Raw genomic sequence first — 17,792 nt, forward strand, 5'->3', positions numbered from 1 at the left:
GTTCCCATAACCATCCATATGAATTACTAAAACCAGTGTTGTTGGAATATTCCGAGTTGTCTTCCCTGCTACAAGGTGCTCACACTGTAATGTGCAATTTAATAGAACCTTCTATCAGACTCAAAAATGGAAGGAGACAAATATGTTTAGATTTTTCACAGGTACTGTTTTAGAGTAAAATCGCCTTCCCATGGGGACAAAATAAGGTGAGAATGAAACCTTCTGCCTCATTGCTTGGAGATTATATTAACATCTCAGATGACGTGTCTTGAGCTGAGCGAATAAATGTAATCACAAAGAGAGTGCACCACCACCTCTTTCTCAGCTGTTTGAAGAGATTTGACACGTCACCACCTACTTTAACAAACCTATAGAGATATATTGTCGAATGTAAGCTGACTTGATGACTCACAGCTTTGAGTGGAAATTCAACGCACAGAAATGTAAGAGGCTGCAGAGCAAAGATCTCATAGCAAAGCTATAAGATCTTTGCTGCAGAGTGTAGTGGACTCAGCCTGGTCCACCACGGGCACAGCTCAGCTCTCCCCCCCATCATAAGCATCTGCTTCAGGTGCTGCATCAAGAGGGCAGCATCTATCAGCAAACCCATGCCCTCTAGCCAGGCCATGCCCTCTTCTCAGTGCAGGTACAGCAGCCTGAAGTCGCAGGATAGCTACTTTGCAACCATCTATCAAGTTCTTGAATAAACCTGCACTACCATAATCCTATCTTCACAACATAACACTGTGGACCTCCTGTTACGTTACAATGGATAGTTTTTCTAACTTTTGATTTGCTCTGTTGTTTTTTTGTACAGTGTTTTTTACTGTTTTGCAGGCAATTTTATGTGATTTATGTATAATTTGTGTGTGAGCTGAGTCTATGTGCTGCAAACAATATTTTCATTGTACCTATACCTTGCCATACATGCGCATGTGACAATAAAATCAACCTTACTGGTAACCCAGTAATTGTGTTCTTCAATATTGAAGTTAGTACTTCTGAACACCAGGTATAGAAATGAATCCCAAGTCATAAATGCTCAATGCATGATCAGATACCTACAGCGAGTTGAACCCTGTTTTTGAAATTAGGTTCTATTGAAGCCAATGAAACTTAATTTTGTGAACAAAAGGAATTACTAATGCCCCTGGAATTACTAAAACCCCCGGGAACCGCACGGAAACCTTGGGTGGGGTGCACAGTCTCCAGAGGTTTCCGTTCAGGTTTCCTAAGTGGGACAGGGGCATTAGAATGTTCATGGGTCAAACATAACTGTGGTCAGCAGAGATACATACAGTATCAACCACTTGGAATTCAGACTTGGACATAGGGTGGTGAATCTGCGGAATTCTTTGCCACAGAAGGCTGTGGAAGTCAAGTCAGTGGATATTTCTAAGGCAGACATAGATTAGTACAGGTATGGGGAGAAAGCAGGAGAATGGGGTTAGGAGGGATAGATAGATCAGCCATGATTGAATGGCACAGTAGACGATGGGCCGAATGGGTGCAGTCTACTAACTTCAATACTATAACGTGTTGACACTAGTATACATGTGGGTATGCATACATATATATATATATATAAGTTACGTAGGTAGATGTATATAATAAAGTGTGGGTATAAGTATGACTAGGTAAATAAGGTTTGATACTCCCAAAGACCCTAATTCTGCTCCTATCACATGATCTTATGATAGAGCAGGGGAATTGAGAAGTGCTTGTTATGAGATTTGCATGCCTACAAATTCCTAGCTTCTGGAAATAAAATAACTTTCTGTCCCTGATGCCGATGTATTGTTTTCCTGACAGTTGCGGAAGAAGCAGATGTATGTGGACAGGGTGGAGAGGCTGCAACAGGCCCTGGCACAACTGCAAGCAGCCTGTGAAAAGAGGGAGCAGATGGAACGGAGACTGCGTACTCGACTGGAGAGGGAGCTGGAATCTCTCCGAGTGCAACAGGTATTCCCTGCTTTCAGTCAACCTACTTGTATCAGATGGAAATCCCAGTCAATCATTGGATCAAATGCAAAAACATTGAATATATAGCAATAGTTTATTATGCAAGATCAACAAATGCATTTCGTTGTCTCTGTACTGTACACTGACAATGACAATTAAAATTGAATCTGAAATATATAATTATTTAAGTTTAACAGTTTTTTTTAATCTTTCCTTTATTAATTAGCTATGCGAGTTTTAAAACATATATTTTCAGTAAACCATAAACTATAAGCTTTCTGCTCTGATTAGATGACTTTAGGAACACAACAGATAGAGAACATTTTGTCCGTTAACTTGTGAGACAAACCTTCTCAATGTTTATGAAACCCAGGAGCAAAACTAAATATGCCGATTATTATTTGCAGTGGGTCAGCCTCTGCCTGAATTTCACTGCTTCTGCCAAGACTCCCGTCCAATGCTAACACTACCTTAAGTTGGCAGTGGTATTTTCCACTTTGACACTTTGCTGACTGTCACTGTGCTGACTAGCTTTGCTCCCTGTAGAGTTCACTGGATCAGGACAGTTGGTTAGATTTTTCAGCTTTTATAACCAGTGCAAAGTCTATGGATTTATTGAAGTAAATGGAATTAAAAGAATATATGGAGAAAATTAGCATTTTTATTTGACATTTTTAAATTTGTGAAATTTAACTTTCTCACTTTGCTTGGGGTTGGCTCCCAGGGTTTGGTAGGTGGGCCACATTTTTCAGAGTCTTATCGTCACCTTTGTTGTTGGAAGGCAGCAGAGGCAGATGGCTGGAGGATCGTGGTTTTATGTATGTTGACTGTAAGGCTCATGTTCTCAGCTGGGCCAGTGGATGAGTTAATGATATGTTGGAGCCCAGCCTCTGAGCTTTTGCAAGCGCACACTGCAGCTCAACTGTGAGGTTTGTGTGACTTTGTTTCTGGAATTTAGTCGAGATACATTGAGTGGTTACGCGCTGATCCTGAAGAAAAAAAAATAATCTGCAGTATTGGGGGGAGAGGGGGGGGGGGGGGGGGGGGGGGGGTTCAGCACAGGGACCTTTACAAACTAGCACCCTTTTTTTAACAGATTATCATCATCTTATTATCTCTCATTAAAGCCAATAAATGGATGGATCACATTTCTCAAATTAAACTACCTGCAGAAATTTGACTCTATCTTATATTTGCTGCACAATGAGTTGCAAGCCATGAGTTGAGAAAAGAAGATTTGAGAAAAGAGTAATTCAGTGACGTAGATTTGTTCAGTACAAGTCATCAGCTTTATTCAATGTAGGTCCTCGTTGACACTGGTTGTGTGCTAAACCCTTTGGTCAGGATTATGACACATGCTGTTCACTCATTCAAGGAATATAATAAAGTAATAAACACCACTATAGCTGCCGAACCTGCTGAGTTCATCCAACAGTTTCTTTTTTTGCTCCAAATTACAGCACCTGCAGTCTCTTGTGTCGCTATCAAGCATACAAATGATTTGGATAAAAGCTAAAAGATTATTTTCTTTAAAAAATGAATGAATGAATTAAATTTATGTGATAAACTCCACTTAAGTTAATGTCCGTTTCACAACATAATGACAATGAATATCCAAAATCTGAGCCTATACAAATGATTCAGAAATAGATTCACTGGACATTATGATTGCAGTTCATTTAAATCAATTTCTCTTTATCCAGCTAAAGACAATATCTTGTATCAAGCTCGCTGGTTATTTACAGGAATTCTCACTCGTTATATTTTGTCATTAGTGTGCATATTCGGATTTCCCACACCAATTATTGGATCCAGATTTCTTTCTTGGGCACATGGATCAAGACCAAAACAAATCAACATTTAAAGGTCGATATTGTTAGATTATTGTGTGCAGCAGAACTTCGCTTCATGTCTATTGAGTGTATGTGCTGAAAACTAAGTGTTTTTTGTAGAAACGAGGAACTGCAGATGCTGGTTAGTGTACAAAAGGACACAACCAAAGATAGACCCAGAATGCTGGAGTAGCTCACAGGAGAACATGGATAGGTGGCATTTCGGGCTGAGACCCTTCTTCAGACTGATTTCAGGGGGGAGAAGAAAGCTGTAAGAGGGGAGAGGCGGGACAAATCGTTGTAATAGGTGGACACAGGCCACATATTTTTTGTTTTTTTTAATAGGCAGATGGTAGGAACAAAGTCCAGAGATAAAAGCAGAAGGTCTGAGACAGGATTGAAGTTGCGAATTGTGCAGCTAGAAGAGGCCAGTGGTGGGGGGACAGGGGATAGGCGCGAGTCTAGGTGGGTTACAGGGAAGGGGAGCGAGATGCTGTGGGTTACGGAAGGGGGAGAATGGGGGGGGGGGGGGGGGGGGGGGGGAACTGTGGGGGTGAAGGGGGAGGGTTTGTGTCTGGTTAGTTAGAGGTTACCTAAAATTGGAGAATTGAATTGTTCATACTATTGGGCTGTAAGCTACCCAAGTGGAATACGAGTTGCCGTTTCTCCAGTTTGCATGTGACCTCACTCTGGCAATGGAGGCCAGGACAGAAAGGTCAGTATAGGAATGAGAAGGAGAGTTAAAATGGTTAGCAAACTAGGAGCTCCAGTAGGCCTTGGCGGACCGAGCACAAATGTTGTGTCCTTGAATTTCTGCTCTATCCTCTTGTACTTTTAAAGTGCTTTTGCCTTCCTCCATATACTGTAATTGTCCCTGAATGCTACATAACATAGCAGAATTAATTTATCTTGAATGTAATGCCATGTTCATTAATAACTGACTCAGCAACAGGAATCATTAACCTAGTTGACCTTGCATTCAGTTTATGTCTTAACTCTAGCCACACCTGCCCTCAAAGTGGGTCTTTGCATAAAAACAGGAGTTAAGTCGGCTGTTTTTCCATGTTACACTGTGAGGTATTTTGCTCCTACGGTGAAGAGTAGGTGCTCCAGGGAACATTTTAACAGGAGCCTTTATGATAACCAAGGCTCAGTTAACCTCCTAAGTCCAGACACATTAGAAATGTTGGATATAACAATAGTCGTTTATCCAAACATTATGTAGTAACGAAAAAAATCTAAATAAACAGCCTAAATCAGAAGCTTCATTTGGTAACACTTTTAGTTTTCCATTTCTTGTCAGCTAAATATTATTTGCACACCGTTACTTTTGCTGTTGTATTTCTTTAGTATCTGTATAGCCTAAAGAGTATGGGTAAGGAATGAGAGAGTGCGAGGTGTTCGGGATATGAGGAAACAGAAGGTGAAAATTATTGGTGATGTATTTCAGGGGTTGGCAATGTTCTACATATAATTCTACAACGAGGAAATAGTATGATCATTGATGTCTTAAAGGGGGATATGTAAAATAGCACGTAGGGTCTCCACCCGAAACGTCACCCATTCCTTCTAGAGCAGTGGTTCCCAACCTTTTTTTGGCCATGCCCCACCTAATCACCTCTAAAATCCTGATGCCCCCCCTTGCTTTCCCTTGAGAGAAAACGGAGGAAATAGATATTATAAGGGTAACTTAGCAAAAGCTCTTTGAATCGCATTTCTAAATCCAATTCAATAAATAAGGTTCTCCCATGACCTTGCGCGCTTCGTGCGACGTGCATGAAGAGCGATGGCGCGGTGATTATGTAATAACTACACAATAAAGACCTTTTTTATCCAAAAAAAATTATTTACTCAAAATAACATCTGAAACATAAACTACATATGTTTACCTGATGGAAAATCCAAAAAAATAAAAATCGAAAATTTGGACCCAGACCTCCTCAGTCGCACTCAATTGCCCCCCTTAAAAATCAAAATGCCCCCCTGTGGGGCGTACGCCCCACGTTGGGAACCACTGCGCTAGAGGGAAAGAGGGATTGAATGGCTAAATTGACATTGGAGAAATCAATATCAACTGCGTTCCCTCTCTCTCAATCCCTCCCCTACCCTAGTCGCCCTGCTAATATCACTGTTTGTATACCATCGTTATCACCTCTTCCACAACCAATAATGGACCATTGTGGGCTTCACCTTTCCTGGGTCATTGGTACGGACTAAGATTTGTTGTGAACCTTTACACATCTCTCGTTTCCCTCTCCCCGACTCTCAGTCCGAAGAAGGGTCTCCACCCGAAACGTCACCTATTCCTTTTCTCCAGAGCTGCTGCCTGTCCCGCTGAATTATTCTGACTTTTTGTGTCTATCTTCGGTGTGAACCAGTATTTGCAGCAGATGCAGGAACCTTTCAGTTGTATTAGACAAGCCTGAAATTGACTCATCGGGGTTTTTCTTCTCCATTAATTAAATTTAAAATCCAAGCTATTTTGTTGCAGCAGCACGGTGGTCCCCTGATGGCCAATGTTCCCGAGTACAACGCACCGGCACTGATGGAGTCGTTACGGGAAAAAGAGGAACGAATCCTGGCCCTGGAGGCTGACATGACCAAGTGGGAGCAGAAGTATTTGGAAGAAAAAGCAATGAGACATTTTGCTATGGATGCTGCTGCCACAGCTGCTGCTCAGAGGTAACAATAAAGCATCGTGTGAGGAAGGAATTATGAGAATCTGTTTTAGCACAACTTACTAACATGTAGTTGACTTCAATTTCATGTAGAGCCAATGTCTTTCCGCTTACATTCATAATGGCCTGGAAACTTTGCCATACATGGATGCTTGGGCATTCTCCCCTCTGGAATGGTATCTGCCTTCTGGTTGTTGAACTACAAGTGCATTATTAATTACTCAGGGATGGACCTCATTTGCTCTTTACTCCTCTGATTTTTTTTTTCCGCTCTTTTTTTAGGCAGCAGTTAGCAACTTCAATCAATTCTGACACCTAAAAGTGAAAACTAACTGTGAGCTATGGTTACTAGTCAGCTTAGCATGGCACAGTGAATTGGTATTTCCGTGAATCTTCCCACAAGACCGACAGCTACGCAGAGTTCAAGTGTATTCTTGAACCCTAGCCAATCCAAGCCAGAGCCCTTATTCTTTTTCCTAACCAAGAATATGAAGCGGTTCCGTACGAGGCTTGGCATTATTTCCCTTAGACTCCCGTTCCTACTAGGACAACAAATCAAACATGAAATTGATTTTTCAAAATAATGCTGCCATCACAAATCATGTCCCTGAACTACTTTCTGGCCAAGTGTCTACCTAACATGGCCAGCTCTTACTGACATCAAAACAAAATGCCTCGACTAGAGAACTGAGCTGACCACCAAGCCACTATGTTTTGGTAGGGTGTGGACCCGACTCATTCTGGTTCTATAAGGTTTGGTTGGGTTAACAGGCAAGAGAGAAGTTGTGCAAAGGATAGTGGAGAAATGGCAAAATAAAACTTAACATTTTTGATTCAAAAATGTGAAAGGTTAAAGATGCTAAACAAATGTGGTGATTAGATTCATGAGAAATGTTATCAATAAATATAGATCTTGTCTGGTACTGAGTTTGGAACTAAAGGCTGATTCATTCTAATGATGTACAGAAGCAAAGTATTGCAGATGATTTTTTTTAAAGAAATGCTATCAATATAAAGCAGTTCGGACAGCTTCTGCAGCGAGAGAAACAGATTTTTGGTTGATGGTCTTTCATCAGAACCTTTCATCTGGTTAGGTTCCAGTTTTCTGAACTGGACTGAGAAGTTAAACCTCTTTTTTGTAACAATTTTGATAACAGAAAAGAGAAATGTGGACCAGGTACAGATTCTTCTAGAGCTCAGCACCATGCTGTTTTCTGGAATATATGGTCCATTTACAAGAATGACCCCAGGAGTGAGTAGGTTAACATATGATGAGCGTTTGTTGGCACTGGGCCTGAACTCGCTGGAGTTTAGAAGAATGAGGGGGGGGGGACCTCATCTAAACGTACAGAATAGTGAAAAGCTTAGATAAAGTGGATGTAGAGAGGATGGTTCCACTAATGGGAGAGTCTAGGACTAGAGGTCATAGCCTCAGAATTAAAGGATGTTCTTTTACGAAGAAGATGAGAAATGTATTTAGTCAGTTGGTGGTGAATCTGTGGAATTCTTTGCCACGGAAGGGTGTGGAGGCCAAGTCAGTGGATATATTTAAGGCAGAGATAGACAGATTTGTGATTTGTACAGGTGTCAGAGGTTATGGGAAAGCAGGAGAATGGGGTTTGGGGGGAAAGATAGATCATTGAATGGCATAGTAGAGTTGATGGGCCGAATGAACTAATTCTACTCCTATCACTTATGAACCTGTTCTTCTTGAGGGGTAGAGTAGGGAAATGGTTTGCCTAGTCCATTTCTCCAGTCTAATCTTCCTTTCCCTTTAACTTCCTTCTTAAATGTTAGTAGTACATGCATCTAATATCTAATCTTTATTTTTAGCATTGCAAATGGACATTTAGAATCCACCAAAGCTAAAGTGACATGTATAATTCAAACTTGTATTTTCAGTTGCATCAGTGTGTCAAACAGTGTGACTGACTTGGATATGTTTAATATGGGTTGGTATTCATAAAGGGTTCATTGAACACTTGGAAAAACAGAAATTCTCTTGTGTCACCAGGGACACCACTATAATAAATCACTCGCCAAACAGCAGTTACAATGACAATTCACTGGATGCACAAAGTTGGAAGGAAGAAGAGGAGAGAATACAATCAAATCAGAGACACCAAGACACAGAACACAGGTACATTTCATCTCCCCAACTGAATCTTTTACAGAATCATGTGTTCAGGATTAATTTTATATGAGGATTAATTGCCTAATCACAAGTGCAAAGGAAAATATTTCTCTAACAGCTTGTGTTTTTACTCCAACATTGCTGATTTAAATAATTGTGGACTAGTTTTAACATTAACTTCCTGGTTACACAAAATATAGATATTTAGTGCACAAGTAAGCAAGGACACTATGAAGTCAAATTTAAGTTGGGCTCTTGAAGAGATAGGATTGTGTAATCAAAGACCCCAAAGGAATTTTAAGAGACACATGGAGGAAATGTGTGATTTATATGGATGGATGGATGGCTGAGGTCTGAAATGAGCTTCCTCTTTCTCATTGATTGACAAATTTTATGATGTATGTGACAAATTGGAAACAACTGATTCATTGTCCGTGTCAGTGTGGACTGGTGATCCTTTTGGCAGGTGAGATACACACTATAAATGCCTCACCAATACAGCTTGTCTCCATAGCAACAGCCCCTTCATGCATGCTCGATATCTAAAGGCACTGCAAGGCACGATTGAAACTCCAGGCACTCTGTGAAGATGCTTAGAACAGTTTCTTCCCAGCTGTTATCAGGCAGCTAAATCATCCTACCGTAACCAGAAAGCAGTGCTGAACTACCATCTACCCTCTTTGATGACCCTCGGACTATCCTTGATCGGACTTTGCCAACTTTACCTTGCACTAAACGTTATTCCCTTATCATGTATCTGTACACTGTAAATGGATCGATTGTAACCATGTATTGTCTTTCTGCTGACTGGTTAGCACGCAACAAAAGCTTTTCACTGTACCTTGGTACACATGACAATAAACTAAACTGAAACTAATAGAAAAACTAATTGTTGAAAATGCAAATGATCACTCAATTTGGTACGGAGTATTCTAAAACAAAAATGTTTTTTTACAAGCATGTAATTAAACAATCATCAAGTCGGACAATTCTAGCTGAGGCAATGTCTCAGCTGATGAGCTACCTCTGTTAACTCGACTACTGAGGACTGGAAGGTTGATGTTATTTATAATATCCGTGTGTTTAATCAGAGCTAGCGACTGATCAATTGGATACTATACAAGACATAAAAGGAAAATTAAAGATCTTGATACTATAAATACACTGAAAATGTTGAAAATAAAGAGCAGATCAGTCCTTATTTGTGAAGAAAATGTAAAGACATGAGGTGGACACCAAATGCTGGAGTAACAGTGGATCAGCAGCATCTCTGGAGAACATGGATAGGTGACGTTTTGGGACGAAACCCTTCAGAATGATTGCGGGGGGGGGGGGGGGGGGGGGGGGGGGGGGGTGGGGTGCGGGGGAAAAGAAAGCAAGAAGAGAGGATAGGGCAAGACAGAACACGGCCATTAATAGATGAACACAGGTGAGGGCCTTTTTGATACGGAGATTGTTCAACAAAGGCCATGGACGAAAAGACAAGTGTAAGCCCGAAAACGGTAAAGAGTTGCAAATTGTTAAGCTGTGGGATAGAAAAGTTGTGAATTGTGCAGCCATTGGAAAGATACAGATGGAGGGGGAGGGGAGAAGCCAGTGGAAGGCCAGCCAGGGTTCAGGGAGGGGAAAGAAAAAGGGGGTCTTGGGGGGGGGGGGGGGAGAAATGGGAGTGGGAAAGGGGCTATTTGTGGGTTAGTGACTTAAAATTGGAGAATTCAATGTTCATACCATTAGGCTACAAGCCATATGGGGTGCTGTCCCCCCCCCCCCTTTTGTGTTTGCCAAACTGGACATTAAGTGGGCCATGAAAGACATGAAATGGGTTGGGGAAATAATGGACTGAGGAGAGATAACTAACAGCTGTAACATTAACACAGAGTTAAATAAGCTTAGAAGGATAAGAACCTGTACATGATCATATATGAAGACCTCTGCCCATTGAACAAACTCGGCATCTTTGGGACTGGAGTGGGAATAAACAACTGCGCAATTAAATAACTTTTTTTAATTTCCAATAGGTTAGCAGAAATAACCGGATTTGGCTGCATTTCGAATAGAATAAAAAACCTTCATGCACAGCTAATCGAGAAAGATGCCATGATCAAAGTGCTCCAGCAGCGATCACGGAAGGAGGTGGGAAAGCTTGAAGCAGGGTCTCTGAGGCCTGGCAGGTCATTTCCCTCCACACATGGGCTGCATTCTCGCCAGACGTCCCTCAGCAATTCCCAAATAGTGGACGGGAAAAAGGAGGAAAACCGTTGGACCGGAAGTGCAGGTGAACACCATACGAATACTTTACCCTCCCCATTACGGTATATGAAAATGTTAAAACCTATTGGTATATCGTATATTGCTGTGGGGAAAACATGTCTTTTTTTCTTTCGTGTGACATTTGTAATTCAGCCGTTGATGGTTTTGATGTTAAGAGTTGTAAGTGTGAGCATTTCATCCCGCTGTTATGTAGTTCAGAATGATCAATGCAGATATAACCCAGTTGTGGGCAATCACCAAAATTAACTGGTGAACCTGTTGGTAGCTCAATACCAATGGCAAATGACATCTTTTGCTTTCAGGGTCAGATCTCTTTGCCATCAGGGCTGGCCTTAAGCCAATTGGACCAATTGCTCCCAACTGGGCCCCGCGCCTAAGGGGGCCCCGCTATCTACTCTCTGCTCGGGTAGATCTACCCCGGGTGGAGGGAGGAGAGAGGGGTAGGCGGGGTCGGGGGGGGGTGAGGGGTGAATGGAGAAAGGGGAGAGGGGGAGGTGGGTCATTCCCTCACGGTCCCGGGGCAGCGCTCTCGCCCCTCCAGTCGCCGCGCTTCACGCACACAGCCCCGGCTCCCCCCCCTCTCTCCCCGGGGAGACACGGTGAACAATACAGGGAGGGCCGGGGGTTGGAGCAATGTTTACAAGCCTCGGCCTCAGCTCACCCCCGTCCGCCCGGACCCCGGCATCGGCTCCTGTCGCCAGCCCTCTCCCTCCCTTCTCTCTCCTCCCTTCTATCCCTATCCCTCCTTCTCCCTCCTCTCCCTCCCTCCTCCTTCCTCTCTCTCTCTCTCCTTCCTCCCTTTCCTTCTCCTCCTTCCTCCTTTCTCCCTCTCCCTCCCTTCTCTCCTTCCCTTCCACACACACATCCTTCCTCCTTCACACACTTTCTCTCTCTCTCCCCCCCCCCCCCAAATTCTCTAGAAGAGCACATTTTGATTACCCATCCCACACACACATAAAGTCTTTACAGACAACTAACATTACACCACCACCCCCCCCCCCCACCCCCCCCCCCCCCCACCCCCCCTATTTGCCATACATCTGGCAAGAATGTGACTGACACTGGCATTCTTCAGAAATACTGAGATAGTCAGGGGAAAGGGAACAGCATCTCTGAAAAGTGGGTGATGTAGATTAGATGAGATAGAAAGGGAACCGAGTGATATGAAAGATATGCATGAAAAATATGTAAAAAAGTAACAATATTAAAGGAGACAAGCCATTGTTTGCAGTGGACTAGGTGAAAACCAATTACAATTACAGACAATGAGACTCAACAAGACGACTTTGAAGTTAGTATGATGTGTGGGGGAGGGTTGGAGAGAGAGGGGATGCACGGATCAAGATGTTAGGGAAATCAATATTCATACCACTGAGTTGTAAGCTGCCCAAGTGAAATATGAGATGCTGTTCCTTCAAATTGCATTTGGCCTTACTTTGAACTCCGGCCGTTAGTGGGCTGCATGGTTCTGAAGCATCGGGCCATCTGAAATCCAGCAGTGGAGCGGCCCCTGAGGTGGGATGGGTCCAGTAGCCCACATAAATACCTGGTCAGAGCATTTCTGCTGCTCCTGACCCCCATTGAATCGTATATCTACCTCCTTGAGCTACTTACACTTGCTCAAATGCTTTTAAAGAGCAAATCTGAGCAACGTATGTATGCAGAACAATCTATCCGGTAAAATTGCATCAGGGTGTTATTAACACTCACTGGGAAAGAGTTCAAAATCTCATAAAATTGACCCATAGTCACGGAGCATGGAAATAAGCCCATCAGAACTCAAGTGGACATCAACCTTCGGGTACATTTTACTCTAGTTTGTTAGTTAGGGATAAGTAGTCAGTACTCTTTCCTCAATCATTATCTTGGCAACCCTAGGTTGGAGCTGGCAGCTTTGCCAGTCTAAAATGTTTCATATCCATCACACAGGATTACAAGCATGAAATTTCTTAGCTGCATCTATAAAACTGAATTTATGAAATATATAGATGTTTAGTGACATAATTATGCCAATTAAATCTGTTATTCAATACTCAAAAAATACTATCGGACAATTTAATAACAAGTAGTGAACTCTCACCAGTGGAGGGGCCTTGGGCCAGAGGCCATAGCCTCAGAATAAAAGGACTTACCTTTAGAAAGGGGATGAGGAGGAATTTCTTTGTTCAGTGGGTGGTAAAGCTGTGGAATTCATTGCCATAGAAGGCTGTTGTGGCCAAGTCATGGGATATGTATTAGGCAGAGATTGACAGATTATTGATTAGCACGGGTGTTAGAGGTTATGGGGAGAAGGCAGGAGAAGTCAGTTGCAAGGGAAAGGTAGATCAGCCATGATTGAATGGCAGAGTGGACTTGATGGGCCGAATGGCCTATTTCTGGTCCTATAACTTGTGAACGTTTTGCAAATGGATTTCAAATTTTGATACAAATATTATTCTTTAATGCCTTGTCAATTTTAGTGCTACTTTCTTACGACTTTGTTACTATATAAATCTGTATAAAGGGCTTTTCATTAAAGCAGTTACATTTCCAAGAGCATGAATCAAAACTATAAAAGGGATGCATTACTCACCATTAAAACATTGGCACTTCTTAAAAATGCATTCCAAGCCCCATTTTTGTTTAATGCTCCATGCCCATAAATTGATGAGAATGGCAGCATAAATTAAGTTTTAAAAAGGAGTAGGGTACAGTTAACTGTTCATGCATGAATATGACCACATGTTCAATTTGGTTAAAAACTTGAATGTCAGGTGATTTTTCTTTTCAATAAATTTGTTGTATTTATATGAGGCTAAGTTGAATTTCGCAAACAAATTTAGCTGTCAAACAACCAATGGCCAATTTTAGAATGTAGAATCAAGGAACTGCAGATGTTGGTTTACAAAAAAAGACACAAACTGCTGGCATAACTCGAAGATAGACACAAAAAGCTGGAGTAACTCCGCGGGTCAGACAGCATCTCTGGAGAAAAGGAATAGGTGACGTTTCAGGTCTGAAGAAGGGTCTCGACCTGAAACATCACCTATGCCTTTCCTCCAGAGATGCTGTCTGATCCGCTGAGTTACTCCAGCTTTTTGTGTCTGTCTTCGGATTAAACCAGCATCTGCAGTTCCTTGCCACACACCTTGTCTGGAATAACTCAGCGAGTCGGGCAGCATCTCTGTGGAATTTAGATAGATGACGTTCTGGGTGAGGACCCTTCTTCAGACTGATGGCTAATTTGATTCTATTTCACAGGGATGCTTACTGCTAAAGATGGTCAAGAAAACATTTTGTCCGCCCCTCTTCAGACAACTGTACTCTCAATTCCAGTAGTTTCCACACACAGCAAGACTGGCAGTAAGGACAACAGTACGCAGACTGATAAAAGTCCTGAATTGATCCGTCCAAGTAGTGCTCCAATCCATGGTAGAAGGCGCCTCAACACTACCCCTGTTGGCAGTCCCGTCGTCAGACCTAAATCGGCACGTAGCTGTACTGAGAGAACAGGTAAACAAACTTGGCCATGGCTTTGTTGGTGGCTAATAAAGTTGAACTAATTCTCCTCCTCTTCCAGGAGTGTTCATAACAAAATGTTTTTCAGCATTTAAAACTTCAATGCCGTGGGATTATATCCTTTCTGAGACCATGTTCAGCAGTTTCTGCTGAATAAACATCATTGTGTATTTCCCACATTTGGCACCAAGACACAGGGATTTCCTCAGCCCTCGCACCACCTTTACTGATTGATATTGAATGATTGTCTACAAGCTCGCTCATAAATGCAGCATAAGCAGAATTGAGCCATGTAGGCCAGCAAGATCACATGTAATCCTTGCTCTGATGAACAAGGGGGACTGATTTGGTGTTGGGCGCTTTATGATCAGCCTTGGATTTCTGGCCCAAATAAAGCAAAAATAAAACATCACCATTGTTCCTGCGTTTAAGAGACTGCAGGTAAAAGGATTTGCTAATTAATGGTGAGGTTGCTGGGTGTTAACTTGGTGTGGATAATTCCTGTGTAGGAAGAAATTGCAGATGCTGGTTTAAACTGAAGATAGACGCAAAATGTTGGGGTAACTCAGCGGGATAGGCAGCATCTCTGGAGAGAAGGAATTGGTGACATTTCGGGTTGAGACTCATCAGAAGGATCTTGACCCAAAATGTCACCCATTCTTTCTATTCAGACCCGTCTATTCAGACTATGTAAAATAGGTCATTTTAGACAATAGGTGCAGGAGTAGGCCATTCAGCCCTTCGAGCCAGCACCGCCATTCAATGTGATCATGGCTGATCATCCCCAATCAGTACCACGTTCCTGCCTTCTCTCCATATCCCCTGACTCTGCTATTTTTAAGTGCCCTAGCTAGCTCTCTCTTGAAAGCATCCAGAGAACCTGCTTCCACCGCCCTCTGAAGCAGAGAATTCACGGACTCACCACTCTCTGTGAGAAAAAGTGTTTCCTCGTCTCCGTTCTAAATGGCTTACTCATTATTCTTAAACTGTGGCCCCTGGTTCTGGACTCCCCCAACATCGGGAACATGTTTCCTGCCTCTAGCATGTCCAAGCCGTTAACAATCTTATATATTTCAATTAGATCCCTTCTCATCCTTATAAACTCCAGAATGCACAAGCTCAGCTGCTCCATTCTCTCAGCATATGACAGTCCCGCCATCCCGGGAATTAACCTTGTAAACCTACGCTGCACTCCCTCAATATCAAGAGTGTCCTTCCTCAAATTAGGGGACCAAAACTGCACACAATACTCCAGGTGTGGTCTCAGTAGGGCTCTGTACAACTACAGAAGGACCTCTTTGCTCCTATATTTGATTCCTCTTGTTATAAAGGCCAACATGCCATTTGCCTCTTCACTGCCTGCTGCACCTGCATGCTTACTTTCATAGACTGATGTACAAGGACCCCCAGATCCCGTTGTACTTTTCCCAACTTGACGCCATTTAGATAGTAACCTGCCTTCCTGTTTCAGTGTGGAATAGGTCCAAATACTTTGATACTTAAATACTTTAGTCAAAAAATGTCAAGATGAACACCCTCAGGAAGTTACAATTGTGTATAGTACCACTGTGTTTGGAAAGTGAAAAGAGCCTGGTCACTGAGTGATATTCAGTAAAACCCAGATGAGTCTGGGTGTATCTAGAGTGAGGGCAACATTCAAATAGGACAAAAGGTCACAAAGTGCTGGAGTAACACAGCGGGTCAGGCAACATGCATGGAGAAGAAGGGTCTGGACTCAACATCGTGTATCTATGTTCTCCAGAGATGCTGCCTGCTGACCCGCTGAGTTACTCCAGCACTGTGCCCTTTTGTACATTTAACCAGCATCTGCAGTTCTTTGTTTTTGCATTCAAATAGAAGACATTTTTCCCGTGGCTGAATAGCCATTAATAATTAAATAATGGAAATATCACGTCATATTTGATTCCAAAGCAGAATCTGATTCCACAGATATTACTTGTTTTGAAGTGTTTTGAGGAGAGTCTAGGTGAACAAAACCTGGGAGAAATGGAAGTAGCAATATTTTTAATAATGATTAATTGCCATTAATTTTACTGTTCTTGAAAGCTGACTTTAAATTACTTCCTGCATATTAAAATATTAAAATTTATTAGTTGCTTCAAGAAACCCCTTATTTTGGCTGGGAGAAGAGATGCCAAGAATTTCCAAGCCAACATGACCATAAATGATCATTTAAAAAAAGACACAAAGTGGTGGACTAACTCAGTGAGTCAGGCAGCATCCCTGGAGAACATTGATAGGTGACGTGAGGTCAAGACCCTTCTTCAGATGTTGTACCCTGAATCTACATAACCATATACATTGCCTGTGGAGATATTTTGACACAATTGCAAACATCTTAATAACAATGTAAAATCAAGGTTTATAATTCATTCAGAATTGCCAGTGTTTCTTTAAATTTGGGAGACTGCACAGAGAGATCATGCACCCCAAAGCACTGATATGTTGTATTATTTTCTCTCCGGCAGATACATCCACCATGCTTACCCGATCATATGACAAGAAAGGAAGAAGTGGCTATTTTTCCTACAAACCCAACCTTGATGGAGATGTGGTTGAAATCCTCATTTAAAAACAGGATACAGCTCACTACTGCTGCTCAGTCTACAGATGTACGAAGCTTGCACTAAAGACACGAGTATCATAAAGACATGGATCATCAGAAGTTGTGAAAAAAAACATTTTGTCAAAGAAGAAGGACGCTGTTTTGGATGTAGATGTATTTGTGAAATTGTTTGCGCATATGCTGTATATAAGATGGAAGTGTACTGAGCAAAGAGGAAGGCAGTGGATGAGATGGAAAGTATGGGATGCGTGTTTGTTATTATTGAAATGCATTTGATGGAGCTGTAAACTCAAATGACATGAGCTAGGAGCACAATAATCTGAGCAACCTGTTTCATTGTAATATACCTATGCACTTATCTTCTATTCATATCATAGTGGAGCAGTTTTTTGTGGCTGCTTTGCACTTTTCCTGAACTCACGACCATGTGTTTATTGATATTAACGGTATAAGGTAGCACCTTTACTGCTTTTCAGTTGTGCAACTATTGCCATATTAAAAACACAAATGAACAGGCACCAAGCTGCCACTGTGTAAACCTGCTCTTTGTATACTTTAGTATTTTGTTTTGTTTTAATGTGGAAATAAGGTGCATTAGGCTTAGAATCGTTAGCTTAGCAAATCATATACAAGGAGAGATCACAACAAAGCAGATTTTCTGGTGTATATTTATAAGAAAATGTCTGCATTAAATGTTCCATGTAATACAATCAAAGAATGAAAAAAATAAAAAGGCTTGGTCCACAAAAGTAAAAGCAGACCTTGCCTTGCACACAAATAACGGAGTCCTTGATAGTGTTGACCACCATTATATAATGCGTTACAGGTAC

At 41.9% G+C, this 17,792-nt stretch overlaps 1 protein-coding gene across 4 annotated transcripts in view; it reads left to right on the top strand.

Moving 5' to 3' along the window:
* The window catches only part of amotl1 (angiomotin like 1), a 111,973-nt gene extending 94,470 nt beyond the window's left edge, over positions 1 to 17,503 (top strand). For all 4 annotated transcript variants that reach the window (XM_055637306.1, XM_055637307.1, XM_055637310.1 and 1 more), the window contains 6 exons: positions 1,813 to 1,962; positions 6,286 to 6,476; positions 8,487 to 8,612; positions 10,625 to 10,881; positions 14,118 to 14,369; positions 16,865 to 17,503. In XM_055637306.1, coding sequence (XP_055493281.1) covers positions 1,813 to 1,962; positions 6,286 to 6,476; positions 8,487 to 8,612; positions 10,625 to 10,881; positions 14,118 to 14,369; positions 16,865 to 16,968 — 1,080 coding nt within the window. In that variant the 3' untranslated portion in view covers positions 16,969 to 17,503. The remainder of the gene's footprint in view (positions 1 to 1,812; positions 1,963 to 6,285; positions 6,477 to 8,486; positions 8,613 to 10,624; positions 10,882 to 14,117; positions 14,370 to 16,864) is intronic.
* Positions 17,504 to 17,792: the final 289 nt, after the last annotated feature.

The sequence above is a fragment of the Leucoraja erinacea genome, chromosome 6 (assembly GCF_028641065.1).
Source record: "Leucoraja erinacea ecotype New England chromosome 6, Leri_hhj_1, whole genome shotgun sequence".
Taxonomy (NCBI): domain Eukaryota; kingdom Metazoa; phylum Chordata; class Chondrichthyes; order Rajiformes; family Rajidae; genus Leucoraja; species Leucoraja erinaceus.